Raw genomic sequence first — 25,105 nt, 5'->3', positions numbered from 1 at the left:
AGACTGGTACCATTGAACAACATCTCCTTTCAATGTGTGACCTTGACTTTCCTTCAAGGTCATGTTTAAGGTCAAGGTCAGTCTTTTGTTTTTCCTGCATTATTACTTTCAATTTAATTAGTAAAAAGAGCAACATAAAAGGACATTACTCATTAAGAAAATACACACAATAAGACGAGTTACCCATGGGTAGCCTGCTGACCCTAGTGTGCATATATACTGTATATGTATGTTTATGCATATGTGTGCATGGTTGTTTATGTGTGTGTCTTCGTGTATGCATGTAAGAATTTATGTGTTGTGTGTGTGTGTATATACATACACAATATTAATATACATACACAATATTAATACATATACGTGTGGGCTGAATGTGTAACCGTACAGTTACCGTGGCCCAAAAACCGTAATGCATACCGAACCGTGGGAAAACTGTACCGCAAAACATGTAGTATATGCATGTTTTGAGCAGGATTTATGCCCAATATGTTATATATATATATATATATATATATATATATATGTATGTGTTTAAATTTGAAAAGAAAGATATGAGTGCTCGTGTTTCTTCCTCTGAGACAATAAAGCTTCATCATATAGCCTACATAAACTCGTTCTCTCCCTCTTTTTTCCCTTTGGGTCTTAAAATGACATTTAACAGAACAGAGGTCCAGCTGTGGAGTAGCAGTCTCTACTGTATATCCACTCAAAGGTATATTACTCGTACCATAAGCTAATTTACAGTGGCCCGGCAGATTTTATTATAGCCCATCATAAATCGTTAACATACATGTCATATCAGCTTTAAAAATAACCAGGCCCATCCTGATTTTTCCAGGCCCACCCATTATCTACGTTCTGGCTCGGCCACTGCAGTTAGTGTTGTTAGTGTGTCGTTTGTACTTCTGTCGGTGAGGCTACAGATGGAGTCCAGCTCAGATCCTGCAGTCCCTGAAGCGTCCAGCAGGAGTTTACTGGAGACACCCATACACAGAGACTCCTTCAGACACAACTCTGGGCAAAAAAAACACATAAATATAAGATAACTATCATGCTCAACTTCCATTTATTGTAGTTTATCTGCTAAACATGCTGTGGTACCCGTGTTGTTGATGGCGTGCGTCCACAGCAGCTGAGCGATGTCGTGGCTCCACGACTCTCGACTCTCTCTGTTCTCGGCCTGTAGCGTGATGCAGTCCTTGGTCCGAGGAGACTGTCGGACCCAAACCTCCAGCCTCACCCCGTCCTCCCCCACGCTCTGGGTCAGACCCATCTCACTCATCTGACGCACACGCACACGCGCACACACACACGCACACGCACACGCACACACACACGCACACACACACGGGATGAGTCACGCATTCACTAAAAAGTCCACAGTTGGTACATTTGGAGCAGAAATGACATTGACATTGAAATAGAACTGAGGAGTTTTCCCACTAACACTACAGATTTCATGCAAAAACACTATAATACATCATTATTTACTGCAATTTTTTTAATACACATTTTGAAAAAATAAGGTTAGAATAATGTTAACCTTGATTTGTGTTGTTTAGTTTGTGCGTGTGTGCACGTGTGTGTACCTTGATGCTGTGCTTGTAGCTATAACTGGTTCTTCCAGGGCTCGGGTTCTTCCGTTTAGTGAAAATCAGCACAAACTGATAGAGGAAAACGTTTCTCACGCCGCTGCGTTTTCTACGTGTCCCTCCGCACACCGTCAGCTCTCCCTGACGCACCAGCTCCCCACGCTCCGCCACTGGGATCTGAGGACAAAAATCTACTTTATTCTTAACTCTTTAAAAAGTAAATAGAGATGTGATTTTTACCTTTTCGTCAGAAAGGTGACAACTGTTAGCATCATTGGCTTCAATGAATATTAGCCTAAAGCTATGTAGCATAAGCATAATTAGAGAAACCGACACCTGACAGTATTTACCTGTACTCCAGCCAATAAAATACTTAATATCGCACAAAATGCTGAAAAAAAAAAAAAATCAGATTTTACAATAAAAAACAGCTCAAAAATTGGGTTTTGAAACAATTAAGCTAAAAAAAAAAATTCTTTATTTCTAAAAAAATTACTAATATTACATGCAGGAGACAATTTGCTAATTAACCATTTGCCTCATTAGCTTCAATGTCCATCATCCTGAAGCTATGTCATATTAGCATGAAGCTATGTAGCATCAGCATAATGAAAAAACTTTCACTGGTTGTTGGTCGCGTGTAACATGATTTACTAACTACCGACTAATAACATGTAAACATACATGGCAACTCCAGTTAATGTTAACCTGTTCACCAACTATATAAAAATCTTTATTTTCTCTATTAATTCCACACTTTAAAGTTGTGTTAGCGCAAAGCTAATTAGCATTAGCTACGAGAAATATTCAATGCTGGTTGGACACGTGTGTGATTTACTAACGACAGACTAATAATGTAAAAATTACATGGCAACTTGAGCTAATGTTAACGCTAATAAAAAATCCAATTACAGTGTTAGCACAAAGCTACATATCATTAGCATTATCCTTCACTTGTGCACAAAAGTATATTTGACTAATTAACTAACCAATAACTTTACAGCGCTAGCATAACGACAGGAAACCACATTATAGTTTGTAAATATGCGTTCCTTTTCCTGCCACTGGATACAAACATTAATAAAATATAAATCAAACCACATTTATTAATCACCAAATTCTGTTTTAACGTTGAAAGACAAAGCTAAATAGCATTAGCAGCATAACGGGAGAAACTCTCACTAGTGGTGTGATGCGTGTAGGATTTACTAACTACCAACTAATAACGTGTAAATATACATATACAACTCGAGATGTTTCCCTGTTCACCAACCCAAAAAAAATGTGATTTCCTCTATAAAATTCATACTTAATAGTCATATAAGCATGAAGCTACGTAGCATTAGCATAATGGGATAACCCGTCACTAGTGTGTACACGCATGTATGATTAATTAACTAACTCATAACTTTACATGACAATTCTAGACAGTGTTTACGTGTCCAGTTTTTGACTTTTTGTCAGAAAGGCTACAACGGTTAGCGACAATGATAGCCTGGAGCTACATAGCACTAGCATAAAGACAGGAAACCATGTTAAAGTTTGTAAATATGTGTTCCGTTTCCTGTCACCGGATAAAACCTCAAAAACACAAGTCAAACCACATTTATTAATCACCAAAGTTCAGTTTTAACACAGACGTGAAGGCAGAAGAGAACAAAGGCGAGCTGTTATTACAAAGCTTTGTGACATCCGCCCTCTTCCCTTGGCTCCTATTGGCCAGCTGAGTCACATTTTTTATATAAAAAAAAAGGAGCTTTATTGTTCCTGTCGATTGCAGGGTTGAGACTTTGTGATGCTTGTGAACACTCGCAGACTTGTGTAGGCACGCAGCACGCAGCGATCGCAGCAATAAATCACAGCTTCAACTACAAACGCTCATACGGAGAAATTAAAAGGAGAGCTCGTTTACAGCCAACCAGAGACACACCGTCTATTTTTACACCTCCAGAGACGCGTGGGCGGAGGTTAAAGACTCTGTGTGTGTGTGTATTTAATACGACTACCTCTACACTCGACCCCCCATACTGATATACACTAAAAATACTCCAAAAACACACAAAATGACAGTAAAATACACCAAAAAAACACAAATGAAGCCCAAAAAAATTACACGGACAAAAAAATACACAGAAAGAGGAAAAATACACAAAATGACAGAAATATACAGAATGGCAGAATATGCATAAAAACACAAAAAATAACACAAATAGACAGAAGAAAACACAAAAAACAGCAAAAATACACAAATGAACCCACACAAAACCAACAATGCATACTGACAAAAACATGCACAAAATGACAGTCAACAGTAAAATGCATAAAAAATACAGAAAAAAAAAACTGCAAAAATGCACAAATGATCCTCAAAAAAAACATACACAAAAAAGCAAAAAATACCAATATATAGAGACTGAGAGAAAAATGCATAAAAAACAGCAAAAATACACAAATAACCCCAAAAAAACCAACACATATTGCCGAATAAATAAACAAAAGAAGAGCAAACACACCAAATGACAAAAAAATACAAAATGAAAAAAAAAAAAAAACAACAGAAATGACTTCAAAAACACAAAAAAGACTAAATAAAAAGAATGACAAAAAAATATACAATAAAACAATGAAAAACATGCAAAGTGAGTCCGACTTTAATGTTCTTATAGATTTTAAGCTGCTCAATGTTTTCTGTTGCACTTTTTCATCATGTAAAGCACACCGAGTTGTCTTGTGTATGAAATGCACTATACAAATAAACTAAACTAAAACACACAAAAGTCAGAAAGTGCATCAGGCATTCTCACCGGACAGCCGACGATGAGGTCACTGGCCCGGAGGTCCTCGCCGTGTAGCTGGGCATGCCTAAGGATGGAGAGGGCGGAGTCGGAGGCGGGGTTTAGGCCTCCTAGCTCCTCCAGGGCCTCGCAGTACTGCTGCAGCCTGAGGACGGGGGCCTGCAGGCAGTGAGGGAAGGCCAGAGGGGACAGCGGGGGGGCTAGGGGCAGCTTGGACTGTGGGACACACACACACAGAACACATTATACACTCACATTGATACACAACATGCACAAATGAAACTGCTCAGCATTGCTGGGTGCTGTTTAGCAGCCTGCTAACACATACTGAAAAGTGTCGTCGTAAATCATGAACCAGTGAGCAGATTGGAAGTTTCCTGGTGTTTTGGTGAATCTGGTGTCCATTTTAACTAATGCCTAAATTCAAGGGTTAGTGTATGTTTGGGTCATTGGATCTTCTGTTTGGAAAAAAAAAGGGGTTATTTAATCTTAATACAAGGCCTTTTTCTCAGCACATGCTCTTAATTTGAAAACGACAACTAACATTTAGTTTTTGCTTTTAGAACAGAAAATGAAATTTTTTGGGCGACTTAATTGAGATTTTCCACAAAAACTGTGGACCATAATACTTCAATATTTTCTGTAATCAGTTCATATTTAGTATATTTTGTTATGGAATTGTGTATTTTCAACATTTTTGTGTGTGTTTTTCGAGTCATTTTGTATTTGTTGTTTTGTTTGTAAAAAAAAAAAAAAAAAAAAATCAACCATCTTGACCCTAATAAAAAAAATACCTTGAATTTCAATCTTAATTTTTGCATTTTAAAATAAAACATCTAATAACCACTCGTTCTTGTTTTTTTTTTTACATCCTTTTATGACATGAAAACCCAATAAGCAAAACATACATGGGTGCTAAGTTCTGTACGTTTGTATATATGCTTTTATTTTTCAAAAAAAGATTCATTAAAGCTGCTTTGAAAGGTGATTTGAGCGCACGCTGCCCCCTGTTGGCCTCCAGTAGGTAAAGCCTTAATAAATCAGATCTTCAAACGTTCATTTCTCCTGAGGAAGCTCCCACTCTGCTTTATCCTTCTGTAGCTCAGGAGCTTAGATCCCATCCCGTCTAATCTGCCTTTAATTGGCTTTTCTGGTGTACGTTAAACACGTAATCAGCTTTACTGTATTTGTTTAGAATCGCAGACGGCAACAAATACGGCAAATTTAATTGGTTTGCATTCAGACGCTCATCAGCGGGAAAGGAGGATGCTTTCACTGATTCTGTTTTTACAATATACTTGTCTGAAAGATTAAAACCCTCATTTTCAACAGTGGCCGGCCTGAAATTACAGCACAAGGAATAGTTACAACACAAAGGAACTTAAAAAATACAAAGTAATGGGATCTGAAAGGTTTAAATCCTTCTAAAATAACTTGAGATGTTTTTTTTATACATGAAACAAGAAAAATTAAAGACATTCCCACCTTAAAAAAGTCTGTTGCCTGTGTAACCAGAGGAGAATCCAAGTCTGGTTTGCTCCGGATGTACTGGGAATACTGGAGGAACTGCTCACGCTGCGTTAGGCACAGACAGCACAGACATGGAAATTTATATCAGTAACAGGAAAGGTGCTCCAATCAAGGCTTTTAGAACCCATGACCGAAAATTACAAACTGGACTAAAACATGTAATTTTTTTAATTCATCACAGAGCTAACCCTAACTCAATTCTAACTTGGTTGCTGACTCTGCAACTTTGTCGTTGACTCTAATGTCGGTCGCCCTCTAGCGTTATCAGTCACTTTGGTACGTCGTCTGTGACTTTGTACCGTTGTCAGTTACTCTGTATTTACTTACTTTAAACTTAAAAGAAACTTTTTGATATCATCAGGGAGAATTTGAGCAGATTCTGAAGTTTACAATTTGTTGTCATATCGAGCAATGTCGAGTCACATTCTAATTAAAGCTTTAATATCATCAGCCTACAGAAGTTCAGGCCTTTCTTCGTAGTCATTTGTATGTTTCCTGTGTGACGTGCGGCTGGTTTTAAAGACAAATTCCCAGTCTGGACTCACGTATTTGCTGAAACAGTCCTGCTGCAGTAAGCTCTGCACTAGAGCGCCCTCCATGGCGGGGAGGAGGCTCTGCGAATGGAAGATGGACAGGCTGCTCCAGTTTGGGAAAAGTGCGTGTGCTTTCCCTCTGATGGACGGAGGAGTGTCGGACAGCTCCAGTAATGGCAGGTATGTCTCCTCCACGCCCTTTAGCACCGTTACATACTGCCTCTCTGAGCTCAGCATGCGACACCACAGCAGGTAGAGTTTACTATTGGACGGACGAAGCAGAGACTAGCAGTTAGTGGTGAGCGTGCAATGGTGAAATCATCTGAGGTTGCACACTGGCTGATCAAATCTCTCCTTAACAGGCTTCACTTGTACTTTAAACATCCCCAATCTGACAAGTTTCCACTTTAATCGTTGCTCTGAAAGGATTCTGTGTTTGAACCAAGGACAGACAGCAAACCAGGAAAACCAAACAAAATTAAAGAAAACTGGAAGTAATTGAAGCAAGAATGCTGCAATAAGTTTCAGAACAAATCAATAACCGATGTTTCTTTATTTCTAGTAAAACTAAGTAAGGTCAGTGTTTATTTTAAGGACAATAAGGACTTTAGTGACGACGTGTGTGTACAGTAGTTGTGTTAACCCTCAGGGAACCTTTGAAAAAAATTACACTCTGAGCTTAGGTACCAAAACGGTACCCTTCTTAAAAATGTTGTATATAACATGAATAAGCAGAAAGTACACATTTGTTAGTGAGAAAAGAACCTCTGTGTGGTGGCGCCAACGCGATCCGCTGCGCTCTCCCGCTCCGTCCTCCCCAGCAAGACGTGTTGCCGTGGTGACCCTGTTTGGTCCACCACCTCCTTGCTGCTAACCTCAACCCCTCGGATCAACACGCCCCCGCCGGGCGTCCAGCCAGGCACAGCCGCCATCCCAGTGGCAACAACAGGGTCGGCCAATGCGCGTCGCCCCAGCCAGGACATCGGGGAGTGTCGGCTCGGCCCAACGGCCGGGGGCTCGGCCGGTTTGGGGGAGGCCGTGCCTCGGCGGGGCGCGAGGAGGGCCTGGAGGTCGAAGCTCGGGTGGCGCCTTCGGGGAGGCTTGGATGGTACTGTCCCTTCAGTGGGCTGGATAGTGTTAGAGACAAGAGTCAACATGGATGAACTCATTTGTGACTAAATAAAAAAGACAATAAATAAATACCAACAATTTACAACACATTACAAAGAAAATTAATTATAGTAGTATTAACTAGAATATATGCATTTCCTGAATAAAATGCCAGTGAGGATGCAGGTGCTGGCCCGTGTCATCAAACACTGCATTAGAATCAGCCTAGCATTAGCATTAACCTAAAATTAGCATTAACATTAATCTAACATTAGCATTAACCTTAACTAGCATTAACATGAACCTAACCATAGGTTAATGGTAAGCTAATGTTTGGTTAATGCTAACATTAACATTAACATTAACTAGCATTAGCATTAGTATTAACCATTAGCATTAGCTAGCCTTAACCTAGCATTAGCAAACAACAGAAATTGTCATGCACAATAACAAAAGTTATTTAAAAGTTACAAATCACAAAAGCAATAGTATAACGGTCAGGAATTTTCTGAATGTTTTGATAGCTTATTTGTCAAAATCGGACAAACTGTGTAGGAGAAATCTAAGCAGACAGAAGAAGATAGACATTTAATAAGAAAGGCCAAGGAAAACAATACTAAAGATGCATTACATGCATTTCATGCATCCTCATTAATAATAAATTAAATAAATCAATATATAAATACATGTATACAGCACAATTGATACTTTCTTATGTTCCTGTATTGTTGATTGAATGTAAAGTGCGATCATATCTTTGATATCTGGACCACCTGCAGCCCTCAGAGGTCAGAGTTCACACTCACGCTCTTCTTTGCAGGATTTAGAAGGTTCTGCAGGAATTTTCCTCCACCCGCACTGCCTGCTGCTCCTTCCTTTTTATTCCCTTTGTCGTCTCCAATCTTCAGCGTGGAGCATGTTTGGGGTCTGAAGAGCGAAGCCAAAGATCCCCAGGACTGCATCCCCCCATCAGCAGCCCCTGTCCCCCAGTCGCCCTCCCCTTCCGGGCCCATCAGGTCCCACACACTGCTGGCCGACGGTGTCTTTGGCTTCCCCTGGCTATGATTTTGCATACGGTCGGACTGGAGGAACCGAGGTTTGACCTGAGCCACGGTACGCTGGTATCGCTCTACGGTGTGAGTCCAAAGGTCCAAGAGCTGCCCCCCACCGAGCTCCAAAGCCAGAGAGCGAGCGTCCTGGAAACGTGAAGGAGGGATCGGTGGGAGGGAGGCCAGCGGGCAGGTGGTGGAGGAGGGAGAGGGTGAGGGTGGGTTGGAGGACACCGCATCGCACCACTGAGATGCCTAGAAAGGACAGAAGGGAAGCTTTTATTTTGAAAGGAAGGCTTTAATTCAGAGCTTTAAAACCAGTGTGTCACTACCCAAGTCCAACCATGTCAGTGAACCTTTCTCAGCATCTTGCAAACATACAAAAATAATAGCACCTCTATATGTCTAACTTTATCTGACTTTGATTGGATTCTCATGGGTTCAATAATACATGGGCTGCAGTCACATGCTGGTTGTAGTAGTTCTAGTAGAAAAATAGAAACAGTAATTTGCTGGTTTGTTTTATTTTCTTCTGTATATTACTACTAAAAATGTCAGATTGTGTACATTCATTTCAGTTTATCACATTATTTTTTTTAATTCAGGAACTCAATATAGCCTTTCAAAAGTTCAAGATTCTCAGTCTACAGTTCAAATTTGTCAAGGGTTCTAGATTATTGATCAAGAGCTCAAGATACTCTGTCAAGAGCTCAAGATACTCTGTCAAGAGCTCAAGATACTCGGTCAAGAGCTCAAGATTCTCGGTCAAGAGTTCAAGATTCTCGGTCAAGAGTTCAAGATTCTCGGTCAAGAGCTCAAGATTCTCGGTCAAGAGCTCAAGATTCTCGGTCAAGAGCTCAAGATTCTCGGTCAAGAGCTCAAGATTCTCGGTCAAGAGTTCAAGATTCTCGGTCAAGAGTTCAAGATTCTCGGTCAAGAGTTCAAGATTCTCGGTCAAGAGTTCAAGATTCTCGGTCAGAATTCAAGGATCTCTGTCAAAAGTTCAAAATTGTCAAGAGTTCAAGATTCTCGGTCAAGAGTGAAAAAATTTAGATCAAGAGTTCAAGATTGTCACAAATTCAAGATTTTCGGTCAAGAGTTCAAGATTCTCGTCAAGAGCTCAAGATTCTCGGTCAAGAGCTCAAGATTTCTGTAAAGTGTTCAAGATTGTTGGTCAGGAATTCAAGATTGTTGGTCAAGGGTTCATGTTAGTTGGTTAGGAGTTCAAGGAATTAAGAGCATTGTTTGAGACTGTTTTGTTCTTTGTTAACCCTAACACTTCAAATCACATTTTTTTTTAATTAAACACACACTGTATTGTTGAATGTTTGCGTTTTACCTCTGTCAGTGTGGACAGTAGCCTCTGCGTGTTGTCTAGAGTTGTCCAGCAGTCAGACAGACAGTGAGACATGTCTCTCAGCTTCTCCCTGACCGGAGGCAGGCGGACCTGGACGTTGCTCAGGCCGGCCCAGTCTAGCTCGGACCAGCTTTCCAGGTGGCTGAGCACAGACAGAGTCTCACTATGGAGGTCCTGAAAAGACATGAATGTTCATCGTATATTCCACCAAAAAAAAAAAAAAAAAAAACACAGAAAAAATTGTAAATTAAGGGTTGGAGAATGACGACGTAAAGATAAATATCCGATATCGAACATTAAAGTTTAAAATGATCAGTAATCAGATCAGTTGGAAGAAAAAAAAAAAGCATATTGGTGCGTCCCTTGTTAGAACACTAACAAAGTTCGAACAAAGAAGAATAAAGGGCAATGGTTTTACCGGCTTTTAAATTACTTGACTCATTGGAAGTGTTTTATTGAGGGATGATGTTGTCTTCTTCCAACATCGTTGTGTGCAACTTTAGAGACGTTACAGCATTTATGTAATGTTTGTGTTTGATGAGGCTTAAAGCAGACATCTGAAGCTTAAACGTTGGGAGGTTTGACATAACGAGGTCACTCACAAGCTGCTGAAAACATCAAAAAACATTAGAGACGATAAATGCGTTTAAATTAGAGCTTGAACTCAAAGTTGTTTTTCTTACATAACGGCCCGCATGCACCAGCCACTTCATAAGGTAAACTCAATCTAGAACAAGAGATACTTATGAACCAAGCGCAAGTATCTGATTTGACAGTTTTCACTACAGCCACCTCCTGTGGTGTGGACTCACGTTGGCCGTTTCTCTGAAGGTCTTGAATCGTTGTTGTTTGAGGGAGAGTCTGCTGAGAGACAGAGGGGGATCTCTGTAGTCCTCCAGCTGTGACTGGACCTGCTCTATCTCTTTATCACACTGAGACAGACCGACACAAGGCAGAAGGTGACAGACATTAGATCAGAAACTCTTAGCTACTTCAAAGGTACTAAATGGCTACCACTTTGATATACACTTCTTAAATACCAAAGTTTGATGGTTTAACTTCAATTAGAGGGCAATCTAATGAGGAATGACTTGTGGTGGACTACTAAGTGATTTTCTCATCACTAGATTTGCCAGGAGATGTTGGCTTGATGTAGGATTGGTGTAGAGCACGGGGGGATGTTATAAAAAGCCAACTGTTACTTACGTGTTGTTATGCGTTGATGGAAGTCTGCTAATAAATCTACAGATCTAAATACCTACTCTTGTCTCGACTTCCACAGACTTACATTAATCTTAACAATGTAGGAAATACTTCAATTTCAACATGCAACACTTCCTATTTATCTTAATTTATGCAATCTGTTCATTTTCAAATGACCATTTTTGAAACTTTGAATAGGAAATCATCATGTTCCCATTTTACTTGCCCCTAACAACTTTTCACTAATCATAGGATATGCTTGAACAATTTCAACAGAAATCACAATTTTACCAACGTTCACTTCCTGTTTAAAAAAAAAAAAAATATATATACTTCAAGGAATTGTATTTATTAATGTTTAGACCTTTAAGAATAAATAGTATAAAAGAATAAAATCAGAAAAAACTAAAAAAACAGAAGATCTTCAGATTTACAGAATCATTTTATCAAACACCAAATCTATAGGATTTTTAACAAATACTATATGCGATTCTTGACCACATTTGTTACAATGTTTCAGTGACAATAAACATTTGAAAACACCTCAAATTACCACTGGCCACACCCACCACCAACAATACACTTACAGTATATATTAACATAGGAAGGAATCCTAAATTCCAAGCGCAACATTGCATCTCTCTATGTTATTCTTTCCTAAAAATCTGATTTAATTAAATATATATGCTTTTGTTTATTTACCTTTTCCAGTTTTTCCACCAGTCCAGCCAATTGACCCAGTGCATCCAGGTCTCGGCCTCTCTGATTGGACACTCGGACCAGACAGTGAAGGGCGTCGTCAACACTGTCGTACAGTTTGGAGGTCCCAGCGAGAGCCGCCCTGATGAGAGGAAAAGAAACCGAGTTAATTTCTGAACATGGAAGACAAAAATCAAAAGAAACTAATGAGCCAGCGCTGCTACGTGCTAAGCTAACAAAAAGATGTGCGACTGGTCTCTGGTATCTGAGGAAGAAGCACATTAACCGTCTACAATGCGTGGAACACAATGAAAGACTGCATCAACATGGCAGCGTTTGGTGGCCACGCCACAGACTAATAAAAAAGCTGTAGTATGTAGTAGTTGGAGCTTCAATGAAGTGAAGGAGATGTTTTCCGAAGCATTATTCATTAAAGTTCTGTGATTGACAAACAATACAATTGAAACAGAAAACACTAACCACTTCAAATTACACCACCAACTCCAAATTACACAAGTCTGACACAGACTGATAAAAAAGCTGTAGTATAATAAAAAATATTTTCTTCTCGTCATTCATTCACACTTTGTTTTAATTGTCATTTCTCATTGTTAAGCTTTAAATTTGATATTTGTGAAAAATAGAAACAGGCCTAAACAATTACAGTAGATTAAAAAGACATTTCTTTGGTTTCTAGATTAAAAAACAAAAAACAATGAAATTTGCTGTGAAAAAGCTTAGCAAAAACCTATTGTATTTGTTAAAAAAAGTCATGAACTGAGGGTAAAAAACTGTTGTAAATTTATCGTCTTAGTTTGAAATGATTCCTGAATATTTTTTTATCTCAGTTGTTAATCAATTTTATTTAATATAATATATTTTTTTGGCAATTAGTGCCTTCAATAAATTCTCAAGGCTCTAAAAGTAATAATTACTGAGCCCCAGACGTGACATGGTTAAAAAAAAAAAAAAACTAATTTGTGGCCAATGAACTACTTTCCTGGTTAGCGACTTGTTGCTGTAGCAACGGCACATGCAGTCAAAGAGGAGCAGGTGCTGAGCTGCCCTCATGGATACCATCATGTTGCTTTTGTTTATGTTGTGTAACCGTTAAAAGTGTTAATAAGTGAGTGTATGTAGCTCTATGTGTACAGACGCATCACATGCACAACACAGGACTTTTCGATGCAAAGTAAACTCACCGCGGCTGTTGTAAACAGGAAATGACATGTTTTCGCATGTTTGTGTTGCTTGTTCATATTTTAAAATTTACAATCTGTACTATGAATTGATGAAACAATGAACACGTGTTTACAATATGTCTCATAAAATAAAAAATAAAAAACACTTTAAATTGTTTAAACAGGGTGCCACCCTCCACCAGAGGCAGTGTCTCAGCCTCCTTAGGTAGTTTAGAGTTGGTGCTTGTGTGACAGTTGGTTGTGAGTGAGTGTGTGTGTGTGTACTCCAGTGTATAGTCTGTATGTGTGGGTGTCATCCGTCTGTCTCCATGCGCGTCACTAGAGGAGCGCTTGTTTTCCTTAGGGGACCAGGACGGTGGGCGGTGTCTACTGTGTGCACGGTTCCTTTTTGATTTAATTTGGGAGTTAAATATTAAGTATGGGTGAAGGACGCTGACCGGGGTAGGTTCACTTCTTCACTACAGTGGGTTCAGTCAGTCTATGGTTGGTCGTGCACATCCGATACCTGCAGTCTGGAGACTTCTGTGCCACTCCAGAAGCGTGATTGGCCAGCCCCGCGAGCCAGGCTCCGCCCCTCTGCTGTAGCTCAGTCAGCCGTTGGTCGGCCAGCACGCTCGTCATCAGCTGCCTGTGTCTGTCAATGCTCTGAGGAACAGCCTGAGGAACAACAGACAGAAGAAAAGACGTTTAAATGTTTTAAATATAAAGAGAATAAAAGTCTTCTTCTTCCAACCTTGATGTTGTCCGGCATCGGCTCAGATTCCATGGAGCTCAGTGCCTCTTTGATCAGGCAGAGGGCGCTCTCACAGCGTTCAGTCAGACTCTCCAGACTCTAAAGGAGGCAACGCAATCAAGTCCTTTGAGTTCATAGCTCAAAAATATTGTGAAAAAAGTTGTGGAAAAGAACTTTGGAGAAGAAAAACTTGATTATTCCACTTGGTTGGGATTGTCTAAAACTCAGGAAAATATCCACAGAACATCCTCAGAAGGTCCAGCCTACTACTCAAAGGTTTAAGCGAATATTTTAGCTCAAATACTTGATCTCATTCCCTAATGTTTATAGTAATATTTGTGACTGTTGATCAAAAACATCAAAAACCAAAGTTATTTTGCACAAAAAAACACCTCAAAAGTATTTCAATTTCAAGAAATCCAAGAAAGGGGGAAACCTAAAAATGTTCTATGTCCCAGTTGAGCTTTTTTTTAATATGTCTAATTTTTTTATTTTTCTGTATTTTTGTTTGAACAGTCATAACAATGTATACAAAGGATGGCACACAACACAATTTGACAGATGCCTGTGGTCTTAACAAGTCCTCTTTGTTACAATAAATATAAATAAATAAAACTGGAAAAACAGAGAATAAATAAAAAATGTTGTCCTTCAACTTTCAAATCACCCTTTTTTCCCTGTAGGTTTAAAAAATAATATAATTAATGGAAAGAAAAGAAAAAGAAAAGTGTGCATAAGTTTACATATCAACATACAACACAAAAATTGAAATTTACCATAGTTTTACTCAACGCAATTATAAATGAAACTTAGATGAACTTACAGAAATTCCTTAGACAACCTGAGTCAGTAAAACCTTTTATCTTCATACTCAAATGTTCAAAAATACACAACTCTTCCCTTATCACAATAAGAGTAACTCGATGCAAAAGAACAAGGAGTGCCTGCTGATGCACGTGGGGCGAGATTTAACAAAATCGGCCCATATAGGGGTAATAAATGTCATCCATTTGCTTCAAATAAGCTAAAACGTGTCCTTTTGCAGTCAAGTCAACATTCCAGTTGAGCTTTTTAGGCTTTTGTTCTGAAGAAATTAGAAGAAACATCTGCAATTTCTTGCAATGGTCTTCTTCATCGTCTCTTTAAAATAATCACCCTCTCTCTTAATGTTTTTATTTGATTTAAATTCACATTTGAACACATTTTTTTTTAACTTCACTGAATCAATCTTGTAAACATTAGAAAAAGTTTTTATTAAAGGAAAACTTCCTTGGAAAATAAGAAGGCTAATTGTAGAAAAATCATCAAAGTTGATATAAAATGTCATGAATAGTAGACAGTAAATCCAGGTTTTTCTCACCAGTCTGAAGGTGAGCCAGTCAGAGTGAGAGTGATTGAAGTCTCCGTCCATCTCTTTGAGAAGTTGCTGTTTCTCTACGTATTGCTGAAGGACGACCGTTCCACGCACAGTGTGAACCTGAAAAAAAGAAAAAAACTTATGTTGGCTTTGATCCTGATAACTAGGTAACCATTAGCTAGAAAAGTAGCTTGGTAAGGGAGATCTCCACCTTATTTCTTATTCCTGACACTGACTTCCTGAATGTTGTTATAATGTTGGCTACTTAATACTAAGTATTATAATCAGGTATTACAATCTGCCTATGATACTTCAAATTAGTTTTTTCCAGATGTTTGTTTACATGTCAATTTGTCACGATTATGGACATAATAAATACGACTTATTTTGAAAGTACGAGCAATGTTGAACTACACAGTGTAGCTATGTCTTATAGTAGGAGGCAATGTTACTCAATGTTGTGTGAAAAGTCACTATTAATGGTCCAGGAAGTCGCTAGATGACGTATATGTTTCATGTGGTTAGCAAGGGCGGCGAGGGCAGGGTGCTAAATAACGCGACAAAATCGCAAAGTTAGCAATCGCAATCTTAAATGACAAAGGCTGAAACTTATAAGTGGGTCAATGACGTACTGTATATAAAACATAAAATGTTCAACATCGGGCAAGGTTTGCATGACTAATATGAAAGAAATAAAAATAGAAATACTTTGAAATCTTATACAGGACTATATTATAACTAAAAATAAGGGCAAAAAATACATTTAAAAAAATTTAGAGTAATTTTAAAGATATCTTATGGCCAGACTGTCGCACCACACTTTGAATAACAGAATAAACTAGACAAATTTGCATTGCTGCGACAATGCAACTGGGAATGCCAAAAATAATTGTTAAAAAGGATGGCCAACTCCTTTGGCTGTATGTTTTTATTGTTAATAAACAAGTTTGTACACACTGCCAAAAGCTAAGACAATTGTAGGCAGTATTAACAGAGAACTAACAGCATTACGTTCAGTCATTGAGGATTTAACAGTTATTTAGAGTTACAGAGATCGTGCAGTGTGAAATTCGAACCAGGATCCTCGTGATGATTGCTTGAAGAAAGTTAGAAGCAGGCTCTGATCACACTGAGGGTAGAAATCCTACTTGTGGAAACAAAGCGATAAATGCAAAGCATTTCCACTAAAAGTATAATTATAAGAAAGAAGACGACTGTAACAAAATACAGTATTAAGCTATAAGTTGTGGCTGTAGCTGCAGAACATAAGCTTTAACAGTAGTTTTCCTAAAAAATAAAAGAGCAACAGTTGTCACAAACAGGCCTAACCAAGCAGTCTAAGGATTGCATGAGCAGCCACATTTGCACAAAACCTTAATTTACATTAAAAGTAACAGATTAGCACTTTACAAATTAGATATTATCATTGTCACTAAGGAGCAGAACAATTTGATCTTTGAATGGTGTAAATCGGTTAAGATTTACATTAAGCATGACAAACTGGCAAAAATTATTTATATGAATTTTTTTAATGGACCCTGAGTGCAACCTCTATAAATTACTAGGAATTGTAGTTTAGACAATGGGCATCATGTTGGTGCTAGAATTGTGTCTCCGAGTTAAAAATTGACAGAGATATAGCAGTTTACAATAAAGGCAAAAAACCTAATATTACATTAAAAGTAAAAGTGTTAGCATTTTGCAAATTACATAGCAGAATTGACATTAAGCAGCATAACATTTTGATATCTGAATGGTGTGGATGGGTTAAGAAATGGCAGAGTAGTAGCAAAACAAAATATGTATGAAAGAATAAGAAAAATAGAAAGAAAACGCATTCCACATTTACAAAAGCAATTTAGGAAGTAAAAAAAAAAACTAGTCAAAGTGAGTGCATATATACTACGTTAATACATATTTGGTATCCATTTATGCATTTAAACCTTTTTTTTAAATAAAAAAAAATGCAGTTTGACAGAAAATTCACGCGGGACGTCATGGACCCATCACGTATATTAGTTACCTCTGTGCTGTCCACAGTAAGACTAAAGGACTCCTGCTGTTCTTCTACCAACACCAGAACAGATCCCAGACCACCTGGAACCAACACCTGGAAATACACACTGGGATTCAAATTCACACAACTTTATTCATCCAAAAGGTGAAATTAAAGGCAACAATGAATGTATGACAGAGATCATCAGTGTATAGACAACAGACACCTAGAACTGTTAGCTTCTATGTTGTGATCCTCTTTGACATGTGTGCATGTTATATATATATACACTATTTTTTTAACACCAAAAGGTGCAAATAAATATTTGTGACATATCATTTTCACTCCACAAAATGAAAAAAATGCACATTAAAGTTTCAGCATTTCACAGTTGACCGCCTACAAGCTGATGAAATGCTGTCACCATGTGTTCACAGCAGAAACTGCAACTGTACGATGTATTTATTGTGTTTGTGGGACAAAAACAACACATTGTGAATTTTGTGATATTTTTTCTCATATATAATGTAAATCTTGAATCTAAATGTTCAATTTTCAATCTAAATCTACATAAGAAATCTAATGATAAATGTAAAATATTTAATATAAAAGTTAAATATAAATGATAAATCAAAATGCAAAATGTTGACGTTAAATCTAACGGTTGAAACTAAATATTTAGCTAATATGCAATTTCCCCGCAAGTACCAACATAAAAGCTCATTCTAATGAATTTGCATATTGGTTAAATATTTAGTTTCACCAGTGACATTTACATTTAAAGTTTAAGATTCACATTTAACAATTAAACTTAAACTTTAGATATAGATTTAACATTTAGCATTTAGATTTATCATTTACATTGATATTACAGACCCTTTCCAAAAAAAATAGAATATCATAGAAAAGTTGTTTAATTTCCATAATTCCATTCAAAAAGTTAAACTTTCATAGATTATTAGATTCAGGAACCACATTTTTAAAGTATTTATTTGTTTATTTTTACATAATTTAGGCTTCCAGCTCAAAAAACCCACAAAAAATTTAAATACTGTCAAGAAATCACCATTTACTTTTCAGTTTTTGCAGAAAAAAGAGGAGAAGAAGGAGTGGACTGTTGGCCAGTGGTCCAAAGTCCTCTTTTCTGATGAAAGTAAAGTGTGCCTCTCATTCAGGAATCAAGGTCCAAGGGTTTAGAGGAAGACGGGGGAGGAACAGAACAGAACATTGCACCACAAATCATGACTGACTGTGGATATTTCACACTGGACCTCAAACAGCTTGGGTTCTGTTCCTCACCAGTCTTCCTCCAAACGTTTTTTTAAACTTGGTTTGTTGCTAAATGTTGCAAAAATCTTATATATGTATTTTAGGATGTACAACTTTACAATCGGCGCCCCATAGAATTGAGTTAAAATCATTGGACTAGGCTGTCCTGCTAGCTTAGCTTAGCTAGTAATTGCTTGCCCTTAAATGTGCCGTAGTCTCACCTGGAAATACTTAAGAGCAGAGACTGTGAGATCGGAGGGCAGTGAGCGTCTGCAGTCCATTAGCACCGTCAGACCTTTTTCTTTAGCTGCAGGCCTGATAAGAACAAAAACACAGCCGTGAAGCAGAAGCTAAAGCAGGAATGAGATGATCTGTGTACGCTACAGGTCAGCAAATTTTCTTTTAAACATTAAAACAATCCTAAATAATATCTTAGTGAGGAAAAAAAGACAAGATACATTATTCTCAACATCTATATTCTTGTTAGAATTAGAGGGTTTTTTTGTACTTGACAAAGTGACTCAGTCAGACCATGTATTGGTTAGTGCCGCTCATGCTAGCTAGCTAACACGTGGTCATTTGGGCAGTCTCCTCAGTTTTTAAAACTTTGCTCGCGAAAATTTTTTACTTTTGCTATCTTTCAGCAAATAAGACTTTTAGACTTTTGGATGACTTGGCCTTCAGTGCATTAGCTTGTTAGCATTTTTATTAGCTCGGAGATTGTTCCCCTGCTAGATTTATTGGTTTGTAGCTTAAAGGCTAAAACATTAAATTGCTAAATAACTTAGCTTTACACAGAAGTATTACATTTAGTGGTCAGGGTTAAGTTATATATTAGTTTGTTTGCTCACTTTAGCTAGCTAGCTAGCGAGCTTGTGGGTTGATAATTTAGACAATTTCTTTTTTAAAGATCTTTAAAAAGTTACTTTTTTAACATTTAGCTGATAAGTGAGAGTCAGACCATTAGCTCCTTTAATAGCTTGTAGATTGTTCACCTGCTAGCAGTAAATTGGCTAGCTTTATAAGTTTGTGGGTCAAAGATTAAAACATTATAAATTAGCTTTACACAGAAGTATTAAATTTAGTGGTCAGTGATCTCGATTAAATTAATTCAGCTTGAAATGATTTTAAATGCATTTAAAAAGTAGTGAAGTAAGTTGTGTATTGTTTTGTCTGCTCACTTTAGCTAGCAAGTAAGCTAGCTTACGAATCAATCAGGCCAGTTTTTTTTTAAAGGATCCTTTAAAAGTTTTTTTTTTTTTTAATTTAGCTGATAAGTGAGATCTGTTAGCTGGTTTAGATACTGTTCACCTGCTTGCGATAAATTAGTCAGTCAGATAGCTAGTTAGCTCAGAAACATGAATATTCAATAGCTTCTTAAAAACTGAGCTGGATTTATACCAAAGTATTTATTTCAAATTTGTTTAACAGCTGTTTCCAAAGCTCTTACTGAATGCCTTCTATTTTTAATCATTAGTTTTTGCTAGTTTTTCAGATTTAATGTGTCAGAAAAGTATTTACTGTGGTAAAAGAAAAATCCTGCAGTCTTGATGCTAATTCATCTTGACATGTTTTAAATCCATTTAAGTAGTGGAAAAGTTTGTTAGTTATGTATTGGTATTATTCGCCGAATCATGCTAGCTAGCAGGTCAATCAGTTTTTCAAATTGGATCCATTAAAAGTTGCTTTTTTTTTTTTTTAAATCATTTAGCTAACAGGTGAGTTGTCTAGCAATGAGCAAAATGGCCAATGATCATTACTTTTATTTAATTTTACCTTTGGTTTATCAGTTTTGTAGCTTCTACAATATACTTGTAGCTAGTTCACTTTCCTAACTGTATTTTACATAGTTAGCTTAAAGATGGTGTCTTTAAAAGGCATGCTAATACCTGGTTAATTAATTGTGGAGAAAAGTGTGTAATTATGTAATGTATGTTGTTGTTTATGAAAAGAGTTTTATTCATATTGTTGTTTTCCTTTAGACTTTCCGTGTCAGACGGTAGTTTGTTGAGCTAAAAGAAAATCACAGCTGCATTGATTCCATTAATTTATATTGACACTTCTCTAAACCTCAGCTTTCATGCTTGTAATAAGTTTTTTTTTAGGTTGGTTTGTTATTTTGTGGTGTTAATTAGATTGAAACAAAAAGTCTGAGTGGAAAGAATTAGCTAGCGTCTTTGAAAACAACATTTTTAGCATTATTAGGTCTTCTTTCAGATTCTCTCTTATAATATCCTGAGGAGATACTTAAGGCGAAGCTTAAAGAAACTATTAAGTCGCTAGTCCTGTCTGGGGCTTTGTCATTTTGCTGCTTACTGCGTGATCCGATGGTAGCAGGCCAAGACCCGAGCCATCTCCTCCACACACAAACCATCAGTGTTTGTAAAAGTCTCTGTGAAAACCAGGGCTCGTCCCAGGCGGTCAGCTGTACCTGTGGTTAGGCCAGACAACGCAACGCATCATTTAGCATTTATTTAACAAGCTCATAATCACACAACAACCAAGACAGATGTAAAAACACAACTTGTGCAATACCAAACATAATCAACTGGCGGCCCAGAGGCAACATGTGGCTTTCTGTCTAATTTTGTGCAGTTCTGACTCAGAACACACAAAGTGCCACAAAAATACACGAAATGTCAACAAAACACAAAATAGTAGAAAAATGTGCAAAAATACACAAAATGACAAAGAAACACGCAGAAAGTTACACACAAAATAGAAAAATACAAAAGATTACAAAAAAAGCGCAGAAAAATGTACAAAATGTCAACGAAAATGTAACAATTTACTACAAAAATGACAAAATTGCAGGGATGGCCCACTGATATTATCAGCTGATATTTGCCATCAGTTGACATTGGTGTTGGTTTTCCCACCTTTATTGAAAAATCAATTTGTGCAAAGGCACTTTTTCTATTACTAAAGGTTTCTTGTGATATTAATTTGTGGAATACATCCAGTGAGGCATCACATCAAAAGTAGCCTTAATGTGTTATTTCCATGGAAATAACACGTATATAATGTGAGCTAACATTAGTTGGGAGGGGTGTATATGTATATATCGGTATTGATTCATGCTGTAAATGGCAAATTAACAACATGTTGGGGAATATCGAATATTGGTAAGAAGCTGAAATCGAACATTTAAATTGCATCAAAAAGCTTGTGGCAAGGCCTCAGTTGGAAGCAATTGTTTGATGGTACATGTTGATAACTACCATTACTAATAGGGATGCACCAAAATGAAAATTCTTGTGCGAAACCGAAAACCAAAAATGAGAAAATCAAGAATGAAAACCGAGACCTGAAACTGAAATAAACCATTATTCAAATGACTAATCTATGGGTTAACTATAAAAGTATTTAATGACTTGATTAATTGAAACTCACCCGTCAACTTAAGCATCCCTGATTGAAGAAGCTCTGTGTCCAGGTCCCGTAGCAGAGCCGTTCCTTTGGTGCAGAAACCATTCTGTTGTTCTTCTTTTGAAACGTTACCAAACGATGCCTTTGCCTCGTGTAAAGTCGTTTCTGTTAAGAGACAGAAAAACAATCAATCAGAAGATTCTAAGGGTTTATTAGACTGACAGGAAGTTGTTAATGGTCCACATACCTGAAGTGTTGGTTCTTGTGCTTTCGGAGTTCTTAGTGCTGTCAGACACTCCATCTACCTGATCGTCAGGTTCTTTTTTTTTCTGCGGCAGGTCCTCGGCAGTGATTGGCGTCTTTGGTGAAGTGGAAGAGTTAGTCTGGCTTGGCTGAGAGGGTTTACAGCTCGATTTGGAGCCTTTTTGGTTCACCCGACCACCGGATCTAGCTCGCCGTTTGGCCCCCTTTCCCTTCCTCTTCCTCCTAGACACAGCAAGGGCCACAAAGAGAATAATAGGAATTTTTGTTGTAAATGTGTGTGTTTTGGGAGATTTTCTGTATTTTTCTGTCATTTTGTGTAGTTTGTTGGTATTTTGTGTGACTTATTAGTCAGTTTTGTGCATTTTTAAATTGTTTAGTGCATTTTTCTTGTTACTTTGAGTACTTTTGTTGACATTTTGTCCATTATACTGTATGTGTTATTGGAATTATTTTGTGCATTATGTTGAGCTTCACATTCCTTTCAATCTTTTGAATTTAAATTTTTGGGGAATTGGTTTTGGGGACCGCAGACAACCAATTGTCTATGTCAGAGTCACAAATATACAAGAAACCATTTAATTTCCAGCTCTCCACACTTCATGTTGATATTTTTGCAATATCGGTTTAAGAAAGACGAAAACAAAGTAACATCACACCTTGGCGCTCTAAATCCTGCTGTTTTAATTTCTTTTCCTCTTGGACAAACTCTTTCCTCCACCTTTTTGACGTCTTCTTTCTCTTCGATCTTTGGGTTTGATGAACCCTTCCCTCTGGACTCACTTTTATCACTTCCTTCACCTTCTGGCCCTCCCACGAAAGGCCTTTCTGACACGTCCGAAGTCGGTGTTGTCACGTTGCTGTCTCCGCTCAGTGGTTTGTCTGTGTCTTCAAAAACAGCATCTGATTGATCCGAATGAGCCTCCACCATGTGTCCCATCTGGTTTGTCCGGTCGTGGAGGTCGTTTGGGACCGAGCTGTCACTGCTTTTTGAGTTTTTACTTTTGTGGTCATTTCTGGATGATTGATGTGGGAAGCCATTGGTTTCCCTTTCCCGGCCCACACCGGGCCTCCTCTCCTTTAGTCCCCCATCGAAATAAGGACTGGGGCTTTCGAGGCCTTCCGATTCCCTGCTTACTTTATCTCCTTCATCAGAGTCATGGACTGAGGAAGAGTAAGAACTCCTGTCTTTGGCTTGACCAGATACAACTTTAGAAGTCAATCCGTCCCCTTTGCTTCCGAGGACACCACGAAAGCTTCCCGACCTTTCGGTCCTCCAGTATCCCCAGGCTTTACCCTTGCGTAGCTTGATGGCTTTACTTCTCTTGCACAGAGGTAAAGTCTTGGTTTTAGAGATCCCATGCATCTCTAGGTACCTCTGCCTCGGATCGACGCCTCCATCAGGTCCACCTCTGGGCTCCAGCAACTCCACGTATTCCCCGTCGAGCTGAACATGCCTCGCAGTCCTCCCTAACCCGTCTTCACTGCGACGCCGTCGTGGTAGTCCCGGATCAGTATCTATGCTGTCCTCCTCCTCATCCCAGGACCAAGAGTCCAGTTCCCCAGAGGAGGAACCGCCCCAGCCAACCAGGCTACTGCCACCTTCACTGGAGAGGCGCTTGGACATCACGCTCTGCTCTTCAGAAGGGTCATGGATGAATTTTGGGTAAACAACCTCCTTCCACGCAAGCCTTACAACCCCATCACAGGTGCTGACCAGACATGTGTCGAGTCCTCCACCAACTGTAAGAAGATGAAGAGAAGAATGTCAATATGACCACTGAACCGTAGTCCATAATATCCCGGAAACCTTTTGATACATTACACGGTTATTATTCCACTAGGAGGATTGATCCACCATAAATTTATGGGACTATGTGCAATGGCAAACATCTCACTATCTTTTCATCCTAACCTTTCAGGTAGTGAACAGCTTCTTTTTGAGATAATTTCATTCAAGTGATGCCAACCCATCCCATGAATGCACTTAAAACCAGTGGTTCTCCACCTTTTCAGCCCGCAACCCCCAAAATAAAGGTGCCAGAGACCGGGGACCCCCACTGTAGCTGAAGGTGGTTGAACACAAACATGAACATTGAAGAACAGTCATGTGGAAACAGGGCCATCTATAAGGGGGAATAAAGGGGGGAGCTTCTTGGGGCCCATCCATAAAGTCAACAAAATGATGCTCTATCCAAAAATGGTTCAAAGTGTCAATATTGTCTTAAAAGTGGCAGAAATGGGGGGGGTTGGGTAAATGTAATTTAAAAAGTAGGAACAATAGGTTTAAACTGGAAAATAATGGGCATGAAAAATCCTGAATGTGTGTAAATTGACAAAATAAGCATGAAATATGATGAAAAGAAGTTAAAAGTGACAATAATGGGTCAACATACATGACAATAGGTGGAAATTTGTGGAAAGGGTTTATAAGTGCCAAAAATATCTAAAGTGGAAAAAATGTGCAGAAAAGCCATTGAAATTTGATGAAGTGGCAAAAATGTGAGTAATGTAGCAAAAAAAAGCAATAAAAGGAGTTAAAACATGGCAAGTTTGGTGTAGTTGCAGAAAAAGAGTAAAAATAAGCAAAAATGGGCTCAAGTTATTCCGACAATACTCCTAGTTTTTTGAAGGTATCTGGCGACCCCCTCCTTGTGTGTTGCAACCCCAAATGGGGTCCTGACCCCAAGGTTGAGAACAATTGCTTTAGATGATCGCTCTAAAGCTGAATGATAAAACTTTGTTACTAATTGTCTTTGGTGTCATTTATATCAACTTACAGCTTCAAACACACGCAATATTCCTTTATTTGTGGGAGTCACCATTTTGGAGATTTCAGCCAATCAGCGTTCACATGTCATGTTAGGCTAACTCAAGGTATTTCTGCTCCCAAAAAGAGTCCATGGTGAAATATAATTTCAATCTGACGTTGTAGAGCTTAGTTACTTGTCATCCAGTTCCTTGGACATAGTTAGAGAGTTTTCCTTTTTTCAATAACGAGAGTAAAAAACTTAATGACTTAAATGTATTTATTTGTATGCAAAGAAAAC

At 38.2% G+C, this 25,105-nt stretch overlaps 1 protein-coding gene across 1 annotated transcript in view; it reads right to left on the bottom strand.

The window, feature by feature from the left end:
- Positions 1 to 25,105, bottom strand: part of arhgef40 (Rho guanine nucleotide exchange factor (GEF) 40) — a 53,661-nt gene that overhangs the window by 9,071 nt on the left and 19,485 nt on the right. Inside the window, exons 7-26 of the mRNA XM_028474727.1 lie at positions 22,715 to 23,798; positions 22,042 to 22,280; positions 21,819 to 21,959; positions 20,742 to 20,856; positions 18,647 to 18,740; positions 17,184 to 17,270; positions 15,164 to 15,280; positions 13,804 to 13,902; positions 13,576 to 13,727; positions 11,872 to 12,010; positions 10,779 to 10,898; positions 9,949 to 10,140; positions 8,367 to 8,864; positions 7,216 to 7,577; positions 6,463 to 6,712; positions 5,873 to 5,962; positions 4,397 to 4,603; positions 1,590 to 1,769; positions 1,102 to 1,282; positions 904 to 1,014 (exon numbers count right to left, since the gene is read on the bottom strand). Coding sequence (XP_028330528.1) covers positions 904 to 1,014; positions 1,102 to 1,282; positions 1,590 to 1,769; positions 4,397 to 4,603; positions 5,873 to 5,962; positions 6,463 to 6,712; positions 7,216 to 7,577; positions 8,367 to 8,864; positions 9,949 to 10,140; positions 10,779 to 10,898; positions 11,872 to 12,010; positions 13,576 to 13,727; positions 13,804 to 13,902; positions 15,164 to 15,280; positions 17,184 to 17,270; positions 18,647 to 18,740; positions 20,742 to 20,856; positions 21,819 to 21,959; positions 22,042 to 22,280; positions 22,715 to 23,798 — 4,458 coding nt within the window. The remainder of the gene's footprint in view (positions 1 to 903; positions 1,015 to 1,101; positions 1,283 to 1,589; positions 1,770 to 4,396; positions 4,604 to 5,872; positions 5,963 to 6,462; positions 6,713 to 7,215; positions 7,578 to 8,366; positions 8,865 to 9,948; positions 10,141 to 10,778; positions 10,899 to 11,871; positions 12,011 to 13,575; positions 13,728 to 13,803; positions 13,903 to 15,163; positions 15,281 to 17,183; positions 17,271 to 18,646; positions 18,741 to 20,741; positions 20,857 to 21,818; positions 21,960 to 22,041; positions 22,281 to 22,714; positions 23,799 to 25,105) is intronic.

This window comes from Gouania willdenowi, chromosome 18 (genome assembly GCF_900634775.1).
Source record: "Gouania willdenowi chromosome 18, fGouWil2.1, whole genome shotgun sequence".
Lineage (NCBI taxonomy): Eukaryota > Metazoa > Chordata > Actinopteri > Blenniiformes > Gobiesocidae > Gouania > Gouania willdenowi.
The sequence above is the reverse complement of the archived record's forward strand: the minus strand, read 5'-3'. Positions and strand labels throughout refer to the sequence as shown.